General features: G+C 32.6%; 1 protein-coding gene across 1 annotated transcript in view; it reads right to left on the reverse strand.

Moving 5' to 3' along the window:
* Positions 1–1,647: 1,647 nt before the first annotated feature.
* COL11A1 (collagen type XI alpha 1 chain) overlaps positions 1,648–12,412 on the reverse strand; it is a 225,766-nt gene continuing 215,001 nt past the window's right edge. Inside the window, exons 63-67 of the mRNA XM_010356796.2 lie at positions 11,022–11,271; positions 7,376–7,488; positions 5,877–5,945; positions 3,880–4,113; positions 1,648–2,377 (exon numbers count right to left, since the gene is read on the reverse strand). Of these exons, the coding sequence (XP_010355098.1) occupies positions 2,231–2,377; positions 3,880–4,113; positions 5,877–5,945; positions 7,376–7,488; positions 11,022–11,271 (813 nt within the window). The 3' untranslated portion in view covers positions 1,648–2,230. The remainder of the gene's footprint in view (positions 2,378–3,879; positions 4,114–5,876; positions 5,946–7,375; positions 7,489–11,021; positions 11,272–12,412) is intronic.

Below are 12,412 nucleotides of genomic sequence, written 5' to 3' on the forward strand. Positions count from 1 at the left end.
ATGAATAACTTATACCTGCTGGGACTAGTATTAAAATGTCATCTAATAGTTTTCTTCTATTCTGATGAGCTTTCTTTTGTCTAGACTAAATTAGTCATAAGGGAGAGAAAAAAGTCTGTTGTCCTGCAGAAGACTATATCCATATATGGGAAGAATATAAAAGCAAAGCCATTCAATTATCTATTCATTCTGTTGAGTGCCAAATTAAAGTTTTTTTGTTTTAAATGGATAACACTGCATCCCTGAGGCAGGCTAATATGCAAAATATTTTGTTATTGCTATACTTTCATTAAAGTAAATTTTCCAATGTATACAATCCTTCTATTCCATGATACAAAAATTGTATGTATGTTTTAGACAATTAAAAAGTTCTGAATGTATTACTAATTTTGAAACCAAAACACTTTTGACACTTTGTAAAATACTTAATTACAAAAATATCTCTTTGAAATTTTAAGTATAATCTACTTTTATTTTATAAATTTAATATTACCATGTTCTTTTTACTATTTTACGCATGTGGGGGATTTAGACAACTTATCTCTGAATGGTAATATGTTTGTTCAGAAGTGTAAAACTATTCTAATCTGGATGGTCAAGAAAGAATCAAAAGCTTTATCTGCAATTGAGAATAATTTGGAAGCTATTTAAGAAAGAAAATGACCAATCCAGGTAACCAAGACTTGAGTTTATTTATTGGATTCATATCTCCCTTCTTGAAAGGACATTTACAAACTCGATTTCAAAAATAAAAGAAATTCTTTATGACAAATTTCACGTTTTAATTTCAATATTACAGGTATGTTCTTTTGTGATAAAATATCAGTTGAAACTGTTCCAGTGAAATCTGGTATCAATTAATTTAACATTTTATATAAGAAATAATAAAACATTTATTTTCAAGTCTTACATATATTACTTAAAATAGATACAAAATTCAGTTTTTAATTTTTAAATTGTATTGCTACTTCAAGCTACCTTAAAGTAAATACCTTAGTGGGAAAAAAAAGTTTAGATTTTCCTGAATAAGTATGACTTAAAACAAATACTCTTAATAACAGTCCACCATATGTTATTTACTTAGCAATTAGGTAGGTCAAATGATTTATAAAATTATCTTGAAAGGAAAAGAGTAATATTTGTTGGGCAAGTAAAATAATTTTTGAGACTGTTATAATATGCAACTTAGAATCAAATTCAAGAACTTGATTGATAAGAAAATCTAACATTGCACAAATTCATAAATAATTGCTTAATTTCCATCTTTAATATTAACCTGCATGATTGAAGCACACTGCAAACAATGAGATGAGATAAGGTAGAAAAAATTATACATATGATTGTTTGCTTGACGGAAGCATTGATTTGTTAATATACTTTCTTACACACATTTCCCTGTCCAAAAGTATAAACTTGCTTGTTTTCCATATATACAAGTATCCTGTGAAATCCTGGATTCTGAGAAGAAAAAGTTTGAGGTATAGCCTTGAATAAAGCATCAAAATGCATAATATTTTTGGCTGAAATTCAGCAAAATGACTGTCGGCAGAGAAGAGTTGATTGGAGTGTGCTTCCAAAAGTCTTCCAGATTTTTGCCCTCTGAGAATTTTGTTGGCGACATCAAATAATTGAACTCTTCAACATCAATATATACAAAGGCATTTTATTATTAACCAAAGAAAGGGACTTAGAGTCATCAGAAATTACAACTTTATTTTTTCATAATACATATATTTATTGCAATCAGAGTTCTGCAATTCTCATAAAATTAGAGTCAGATGGAATTCCGGGACATGTGCAAGTTTTGGAAATGGACACAGATAACAGTATAGAACTGTACACAAAATAATTACAATTTATTAAACACACTGTTTTAGCACATCCTGGCTGGATGAGAATGAGCACCATATTTTTTATGAATATATATATTTCTCTTTTTGTTTTCTACAGCACCAAAGAAATTCAAATAGGAAAAGGAGAGATGAGAATTGGGAATCAAGAATCAGCCCTGTTTCCATCTTAGCCACACTAACTTATATCTTTATGATTTTCAAAGCTTTTGTCATGTGATTCTGCCCCCACAAGGGCATCAGTATTTCCTAAATGGTACCTGCATATGTAGCAAGTTGTTTTCTATACCATCCTTATTCAAAACTTGCATGTGGCACAGAATGGGTTGGTGGCACCAAGGTATATTTTCTGTTGATTTCATATGTTCTTTGTCCTAATCTTAGCCAAGAAAACAAACGGGACCAACTTCAAATCCGAACTTCTGATTCTGATCACCAAAGTCATTGATCATGACATCAACAATAGGAACTTGATCAATTTTTGGTGTATTGATTTCAATGACAGTCTTTTCATAGCCTTTTCTGGACTGTAAAATAAAGCAGAAATAAAAAGTTACACAATCATTTAATATTTTTAAGTGCATCTTAATTTTTCTTAGGTTTCTAGTGGAGGTAAGAAGCTGAGAGAGAAGAGAAGAGAAAAACAAATTTTCTATTATCTAAGTAATAATTCTTATTACTGAAATAGTTCAAATAGTTCTAAATTTTGAACATTGATTACTACATTTGATATTTAGCTGTAATTACTTAACTATGATAGAGCTATATATTTCATAGTTAAAAAGAATCTTGAGTTAATAAATACAATTTAATATGAAAATTGATGCTGGTATTGAATCCTCACATATATATATATTTTTTTTTTCTTTTTTTTTGGAGATGGAGTCTTGCTCTGTTGCTCAGGCTAGAGTGGAGTGGTGCAAACTCAGCTCACTGCAACCTCTGACTCCCAGGTTTGAGCCATTCTCCTGCCTCAGTCTCCCAAGTAGCTGAGTCTACAGGCATGTGCCACCATGCCTGGCTAATTTTTGTACTTTTAGTAGATGGGGTTTCACTATGTTGGCCAGGCTGGTCTTGAACTCCTTACCTCAGGTGATCTGCCCACCGTGGCCTCCCAAAGTTCTGGGATTCAGGGGTAAGCCACAATACCCAGCCCCTCTTGTATAAATAATACATCTTTACCATTATAGTTAAGACATACATGGTCAAATTCTGTTACAGAAAAATTTGAATACAGGTTCAGAACTATAATGCAGAAGATCAAAAGTCAAAAAATTTCCTCTGCTATATGTTAATTTTATGAATATTTAACAATAAACTATATTGGAAAAGCTTTTCCCAACTCTTTCTCCATTCATTTGCTTTATTCTCTCTTCTTTATTCTACTTGCACTACACTCATTTTGATGAAAACATGAACTTGTTTATTTATAATTGTGACTTTTCTTTAGTCATCAACACTCGGCTAAAGAAATGAGCTTCTTAGGGCACCTATTTATTATTTTCTTATATAAAATCTTATGTATGTGAAAAAGGTATTTCTATAAGATAGAGATAACAACAATGATAGTGGATCTCAAACTGATATAGTACAAATTAACAAGTTTCTTATAAACAAAATATAGGGCTAAAAATTATTGATATTATAAATGGTGTAATGGTGATTTCTTTATCTGTCATTTTAAAATCGCCAATAAGGAGGCAAATTACATAAGGTTTTTTATTTTCTTTTTCATTTTAGGAATAACTGGCTGTGATATGATTCAAATGTCAGGATTAATAAAATAACATAATCTAAGATTACCTTCTGTTATGCCTTTAAAAGTGTTTCAGAGTGTCTATGTGTGTAACTGTGTGTGTTAAGATTACTGGTTTCTCACATACCATAGTTTAACATGTCAGGATTAAGCATCAAATGTTAATAACAACTGACATCCATTTCGTGAGAAAAATCTGGCTTAGGACCAATTGAAACGGTGACATGTTGCCTCTCATCTCTGTGAAGGCAGACAAGCAGAACTTATACTCACCGCACAGCCATCATACAGTGCTTTGATGAAAGGGTTATTGTCATAGGACATCTCCTCATCATTTGATCCCAGGAACCGAAGGGCTTTGTCATAACTTCCTGATGACACATCGTACCAGGCTGCTGACTGATGACAGTGGTAGGTGAAATTTTGCCGAGCAGAGGCAGTCAGAAGTTTCAGGAATGTCATTTGCACCATATTGATGGAATTTCCTTCAACATCTAAATATGAAAGCTAGGAATAAAGGAATAAAAAGGCACCTAATGACTCTTTTCCTCCTTTATGCTACAAAGAATAAAATCACAGTGGACAGTGAACTGTGATGCCAGAAGCATGTAGATGAATCAAAAGTCCCATGTTAACCTAATTGAAAAAAGTGCATTGAGGGTCAAGACCCAGAGACAGGATTTTATGAATTGTATCCCACCTAAGTTACTGTAGCTGCTGCTTACCTTTGAAACAATCATTTTATCTCTATGTCTTAGTTTCCTAAACAGTCAACTCTATAAAAAATGCATTAGTTTCCAAGAAATGTTTCAGTATATTTGTGTATCTTTTTGAAAAACAAATTGGTAAAATAATGAAACAATGAAAACCAAGGAATCTCAGAGTAAGGCAAAGATTAGCTGGTTTTATGGTGTTTGATTTTGACTATTCCTTTCAAACATTTCAAAATGTATCAGCTTTATCCAAATCTGTAAACATGTTCCTGCACTTTTCATTTTTGGGGCAATAGTTCTCAAAGGTTATTAATATTTTCAGAAATGCCTGTTTGTCTATTTTTAGATGATGTTTATACTCAACATTGTATTGCTAGCACCAAGCATAATGTGCAAGACAATACTTGTTGAGTCAATACTTATTCTGTAATTATAGCAGTAAAATAGTCTTAGTTGTAAATTATTAACAACTGTCTCAATCATCTTTATGAATTGTCTTAGTTTTGGTAATTAAAATATCTGAGTTCAGCTGAAATATACACACTTAAATTTAAAAAAAAAAGTTAAGATGTTCACCTAGATTATAGATTAGGTTAATGTAAAGGCAGTTATCTGTTACTTTCTTCCTTAAAACAGATTTTACTTAGTTCTTACTGAATAGCAGATCAGATGATGAGTATTTTTGTGGGGTTGAAGAAAAAATATCTACTGGGAAAATTTAATCCACACAGATAGAGTTCTATCTGTATATATTTTTAAACTTATACAAAGATAATAATGTAATATGGATGTTTAATATAAAACTGGAAGACTATAATAGATAATTATAACTCCAGTGGAGAGTTGTCAATGAAAGTGGTTAACATGCATGAGTTTGTATAGAAATAATAACTATATAGTCATAAATGGAAAATAATAGCTTTTCAAAGAACATTAAACAACTGAATAATTATCTGCATAATTGGAAAACACTTTAAATTCAATAAATTCTAAATAAAATGCTTTAAACACATGTATATGTTTAAACACCTTTTAAATACAAATTTAACTTTGACATCTAATCTTAAAATATCTTTAGAAAATTATTGAAATGAACTGGTAATTGTACAGAAGTCTTTAAATTTGTGCCAGAACAATCAGAAGAAGTTGCACATTCCAACTTACTGAAATGAAGAACAAAGAAGGAATTAGGTTTCAAGTAGATAGAAAATGAAATAATAGGAAGATATTAAGTAGATACTATATTCTTTACACCTGACATTTCTAACATAATCAGTTTTTATGATGTCTATCTCAGGTACTTAATAAATTGTCTGCATGATTTGATCCTTGTTTTCAGTAAATTTAGCATATTTCCATTTACTTTTATACAAAAATGTTAGGTTGCTTTAAGATACCACAGTGCTCTAAGAGATATTAAGTGGAACAAACTAGAGACCACAGCGAATCCTCCTTTAGCATAATTTAGACTTTCACTGTTAAGGTCCAGAAATACATAATTAGAACTTCACTTCTTAAGTTTGTGAAAAACCATTTCATGTTGAGGTAATAACATACCAGTTTTCCCCTCTTAAATTCACTAAACCAACTTCCTGGTTTCTCCTTTGGCCATGATGAAATTCTTACCTGTTGTAAAGGAATAGAAAAGTTAGTAAGTAGGTGAAAATTTGCAATATAAACAGTATTTTTATATACATATAATTCATTTTTAGTAAGACTGAGAAAATAAGGAGTTCTTAAAATCATTTTAAAATGATACAAATTAGATTATACAAAATGAGATAAAGAGAAAAATTTGAGATAGATCCTGTAAATTCTATGCAGTGAAGATTGAGCCTTTTTGTTCTCTTCATTGGCTCTAAAGGAAAAAGGGAAAGATCACCTGGTAAAGGCATACTAAGGGTTGCAGGGGACATTGGTGGAACACTCAGAAACCCTTTGCAAAGGAAATCCTCAAACTGTCAGTCAGCGTCATCAAGCAAGGCAGGTACCATCTTCACTCCATAGCCAAGGAACATGTTTGAAAGTATTTAGACAGTAGCTAAGGAGAGATGCTATGTGAAAGGCATTGACTGGAAACAACCCGAATCATTCCCTGCTGGTTAGAATATTTAGAATCTTTTATAGATCTGCATTTATTATGCTGCTTTGTGAAGAACAGCAAAGGTATATAAGTCCTCACAACAGGGAACTTGAGTTATCTGTATAAGAAACGGCATTTTCTGTTTTTCCACATTTCTCTGGAGGCTAGAGTAGCTTTACTGTGCTTCATCATATGCCAAGTAGGGTTGGGAGATGGAAGTTGTTTTTTCTCCTGCCCTTACTACCCACTCTTTACTCAGAAACTTAATTTTTCTCCCAAAACCATTAGTCACACATAAAGCTACTTGTTTTGCCTTAAGGAGTTTCTATGCCTCTATTGTCCACACCATTTACTAGGAAGAATGAGATTTATTACATGAATACCAATAAAGACAAAATGTCCCACTGATAAAATGTTTGGAGAATATTTTATGCTTGTGAATAAACTTTCTTTACATTAATAATTTGCATTTAGCTTTGAAGATAGAATTCAGTATACTGGTAATACTGTTAGGTAAAAATTAAATAATTTGTTTAAAGGAGCTAAATATTTAAAAAACATGTAAGTACAGAAAAGACTCTTGTATATAAAAGATTAATTCTTTATAAAATTAGATATTTTGGGTATAATATGCAGCTGTGAGGTCTATGATGTGGTAATTGGGCAGAAGAACACTATACAGGCACTAAAATTTGAGATTCAGCTGTGCTGTGTCATGGAAAGCCATAGAATTTTAGAGAGCAAGCAGGTGCAGAAAGAATACATCTGGGTAAAAAATAAAGAGGAGAAGTATTTGTTAACTCTGTGCATCAATTTGGTGCTTATTCATGTTTATGCAAATGAAGTGCTCTAATTATTCTGTAAGAAAAGCAGATAAATGAAAATATGACAGTATAATTTTCCTGTTTAGTTCAATATTGCAAAACATGGCAGGAACTGTCAACATTCACCACCAAAACAGATTGGTACTTACTCCCTCAGATTTTTTGTCTGGATAAATGCAAGTCTCACCACCAGATGTGAAATTACAGTAAACTTTGAAGGAATCTCCTGAGCAACCTTGGTTAGGATCAATCCAATATTCACCTAGAAGGTAGCAAAAAATATGTCATATAAAAAACATTGACATCATTGTTGAATGCATTAGATATCAAATTTTGTTAGAAAGAGAAATAGGAAAAATACATGTTAATAGATCTTTTCCCTTTTAAGCTTTTGGGCATATTGGGGTATGTTTTTTAATAGACAGTGATACTTTCTCTTGTCTGCCTCAAAGCTTTGCAGATGCCCCATATATTCTACCTGGAATACCTTTTTAAAATTCTTATCATGCCTATCACTTTTTGGTTTCAGCTTAAATATCATCTTCTCAAATATTAACATTTCATTTATCCCTGTGTAATAAATTGCATGCATATTGAAATAAGACATACTTGACTCCAAATCTCATAAGCATTATTTACTACTTAAGTAATCTGAGTAGTATAATCAATATATTTTCTTCCTAGTTTATTCATTCGTAACAATGGAGGGGATATCGGATCTACATAGCCTCAGGGATCATACCTTTGCCTTATTTTATATATAAAAAAAACTTCTTGCAATAAATGTACTCTCTCTTTGAAGGGGGTCCTAAGAAGGACTACTTTATATATTTTAATGCAGCCTGCTATTAATGTTATTGCTGAAATGTTGCAGAACACATTTTATTATGTGAATAATCATCACCATTCATTTGGTGTTATGTGAGTAAGCATTGAAAATGGAGTAGCAAAGTTATTCTTTAGATAACTGACAATATGGTTTTAGTTAACAAGAGTTACTAGGAGTCAAAAGTGATATACATGTAAACATTACTTTGCTTCCTTCTGTTGGTGCTCAGAAAATGATACCCCAAAGTGAAAGCCTATGAAGCAGTTTTTCTCTGACCTCTGCCCTCCTGTCTCTCATCCCTCATTCTCCCCTGAGGCAAGTCATAGAAATTAGAATCCCTCCTCCCCAAAGTGGGTCATAGAAAGCCAGTTATAAAACCTAAACACATTACTGTTAATTTTTCTGCAAAGCCAGCTATAAAACCTAAACACATTACTCTAACTGTTACAGTAGGTAGTCAGTCAGACATAAACAGGGAAGGAGAGTCCCACCAACCTCACCAGGAATGTCAGGCGATCATCAGATGAAGGTCAGGCAGTTGTTAAACTGTCTCGCTAAAATAATAATTGGTTGCAGCTGGTGCCAAGGAATGGCCGTCTCCCTTTCCCTCATAGAAAACACCTGAAACTGGTGACCAGCAGCTTCTTTATATGATCTCAGGAGGTAGGCTAGTGGGCTCAGCATGTGCACTAAGATGCAAATGGTTGGAGTTTGACTGGTAGATAACTTTCCTCTGGGAACACTCAACCGGTAAGGGAAAAATGCCTCAAGTGAGCATACGCACAACTCCAGTGAACACAATGTGTGTGTGACCCCTCCAAAGTGCTGACAGCCCACTGCACTTGCAGACAGCCCACCCCAAGGGAAAATCAGGGGAGAAGAGATGCAAACCTCAGAAACATGCCAATATAGAAAACCCCAAGTCAAAGCTCAAACCACTCACTTGAATCCCTCAAGATGACTGCTTGACCCTCTTCCAAGTGCACTTTCTTTCATTCCTGTTCTAAAACTTTTTAATAAACTTTCACTCCTACCACCCTTAGTATGGCATATGGATTTGCCACTGCTAACATAACCTTTACCCACCTTTCTGTGTAACAGTTGGCCATAAAGAAATTAAAACCTTTATTCCAGAGGGGTTCTACCCTATACTTGGGAGGATGGAATGCTACAATACAGAGGCCAGAGAGAATCTGAACAGAAGGTCTTACTAGGTTTCCCTGCTCAGGTTAGTACCATTAGCTCATACCCTTTTTTTATCCAATATTATATTGCATTTCTACACAGCTGTCCCTGCCTTATCGAACCTAAGCATAAAATCAGAAGCTTCCTCTGTATCTTTGCAGCTTGAATCTGAAGACTCTTATGTCATGTTAAACTATAATCAAATACATTTTAAATACTTTTCTCTTGTTAACCTTCTTTTTTCTTATATAGGGGTGGCAGCTTTGACTTTATACTGAGAAGGAAAGGAATCAAATTCTTTCTACCTTTATACTTCCAACTGTTTTTCATCCTGCCACTTCATTTTAAATATTTGAATTACATAAGTCCACTGGTTATGAACTTTTAATATTTTAAAAGCTCAAATTGCTTATCTTGGTGCTGGAACTCTAAAAAATGCAATATCAACCTGCTTTATCTTCTGCTACTACTTGTATATAAACAGGAAAAGTATTCTAACAGTCACATCGTTTTAACATATTTTTTAACAAAAACATCTACATTTTTTCAGATTACACCATTAATATACTCATGTCTGAAACAAATTAGAATTCCCAGGAAAAAAAAATACAAGGAAATAAAAAAATCATCTAAGATTTTACCAAGTAGAGATAACCACTGTAAATCTTTGATATTTCTTATATGGTTTTTAGGAGTATATAACATTGAATTATCTGAATCATCTAAATCCTTTGCTTAAATAATACCAGTTAAAAGTAAATCTCCTTATAAATCACTAAACTAAATGTATCTTTTTCAGATAAACATATTATAAACATGAAGATGTCAGATACCAGTTTGTATAGGAATACTAATAATTACCTGTGTTTTACCTTTAACAGGTGTGCTTAAGATTAGAAGATTTTTGTGACATCCTTTTTTTATGCCGGCTGTTTTTGAACTACACTGAATTTTTCTATCTGCATTGAGTTACTTAGATCACAGTTATAACCTGTCATTATATGACTGGTAGTGCAAAACGATATTTTCTGCTGAGTAAAGGGGAGACAAAATAGTTCAACATAAAGTGGGAAATTTAAAAATCAGATGAAGATCTGCCCCTTGCTACTTGAATAATTGTATGAGTTTAGTCAACTAACTTAGCATACCTGAAACTCTTTCTCTGACCAATAGGTATATAAAGATTTTGTCAAAGAGTTGGTATGATAAATTATCCTAATTGTTATTAGTGAGTAAGCTATTCACAGTTGTTTGGAATATCTGTGGATGAGTTAAAAATACATTTTTGCTCCAAGCTATCCAAATTCTTAAATATTCGGTGCACCAAATCATTGCTAAACTGATAGATCAAATATACATCAGTTATGCTATTTACACATATCCATATTATTCATACTAATCTAAAATACTAATCATATTAATGTAAGTATTCACATTAACATGAAGTTAGTAATCATCATATTACAATATACACATGTGTGTATACACAATTATCTATTCTGTGATAGTTATTACAAGCAAAGTACATTTGTGTTAGCTCTAAACATCCAACAATGATCTTGTCATAGTTTAATAAAACCTTATTTAACAGACAAGGGTTTTCCAAAGCAACTCTTGATTTATACAGCATAAATGATTTTTTCTGTCTAGAAGAGAATTAATAACTGTTTCATTTTATTTAGAGACTGTATTAAACATTTAACTAGAATAAACGAGCTGACAATGCACCTCAGAAACTCAGAGGCTTGGTACATTTGCTTTGTCATGTATTATTAACATACCATCTGGGAAGTCAGGATGGCTGAGTTGCAGGTCTTTACAAGTTCGGGCTGGATTGGTCTGAGTACCCATAGGAAATTTCATATGCTCGATGTCTTGTTTCAGGGAATTGAGGGAACCAAATATTTCTTCCATTCCATCTGAGTAATCAAGAATATTATCATCTGCATCTGCTTGCATGCCTTCAGTATGTCTTCTCGTTTTTTTGGAGGACAATATTGGTAAAGGCTGAATGACTTCACCAGGTGGACCCTGTAAAGAAGGTAATATGAGTGCAATTGTTTCATAAGGTGGAATATTCTGCAGATACTAATTATTACTGGTTATGTTTTTGTTATAAGAAATTAGAGTTGGTTTAACTTTTCAGTAGCTACAAAATTTATGCTATAGGATAAGTTTATAAATATATAAATGTCATAGATTCTTCCATGATGAACTTGGTGGAAATACTGAGGTAGGTGAATAAGTTAGATGACTTCTTGCCCTTTATGTACACAATAATATAGCACAGATTTGTGTAGATATGTTATATATGTTAGTCTCTTGTTTATTAATTAGTCATCATTTATATGCCCTAACTCTACAACTAGATTGTAAAGTCTCTGAGGATTAGAACAGCACTTTAAAGCTAGTGCGCTCTTAACTGTCTATTTGATAATTTATATTATAAAACATGAAACATTAAAAAATATGTACACATTAGTTTGCTTCAAATATGTGTGACTTAAATCATTATAAATGAACAAACTTAAAATAAATGCAACCAGACTTGAATTTACATTGTGAGCAGAGCTGTACCAAATAGTTATCATGTTGTCATGGGTTGAATTGGATCCCATGACAATTTGTAATGTTGAAGTCCTAATTCTCAGTATCTCAGAATGTAATCCCATTTGGAAATACAGTCACTGAAAATATGATTAGCTAACATAATGTCACTAGAGTGGGCCCTAATCCAACGTAAGCGATATTCTTATAAAAAGGAGAAGTTTAAACACAGATACACCCAAAGAGGGAAGATAATGTGAAGAGACAGGGAAAAGACAGCCACCACAAGCCAAGAAGAGAAGTGCAGAACAGATCCTTCCGCCATGGACCTCAGAAGGAACCAACACTATCGACACCTTGATCTAGGACTTCTAGCTTCCAACACTGGGAGACAATACATTTCTGTTGTTTGAGCCACCAACTCTGTGGTACTTTGCTATGGTAGCCCTAGCAAACTAGTATACATATAGTTGGAAAGATTTTAGCTCAAGAAAGAAGAATAACATTTCTTTCACATGGATCTATATTTTAATTCTACCATTCAATGAGTTATGTGAAGCCTAGAACATTTTAGTATTAATAAGTGGTAGCTATTACTATTGCTTTTATTAGTATCCTTATATAC

The sequence above is a fragment of the Rhinopithecus roxellana genome, chromosome 8 (assembly GCF_007565055.1).
Source record: "Rhinopithecus roxellana isolate Shanxi Qingling chromosome 8, ASM756505v1, whole genome shotgun sequence".
In the NCBI taxonomy this organism is placed as follows: Eukaryota; Metazoa; Chordata; class Mammalia; order Primates; family Cercopithecidae; genus Rhinopithecus; species Rhinopithecus roxellana.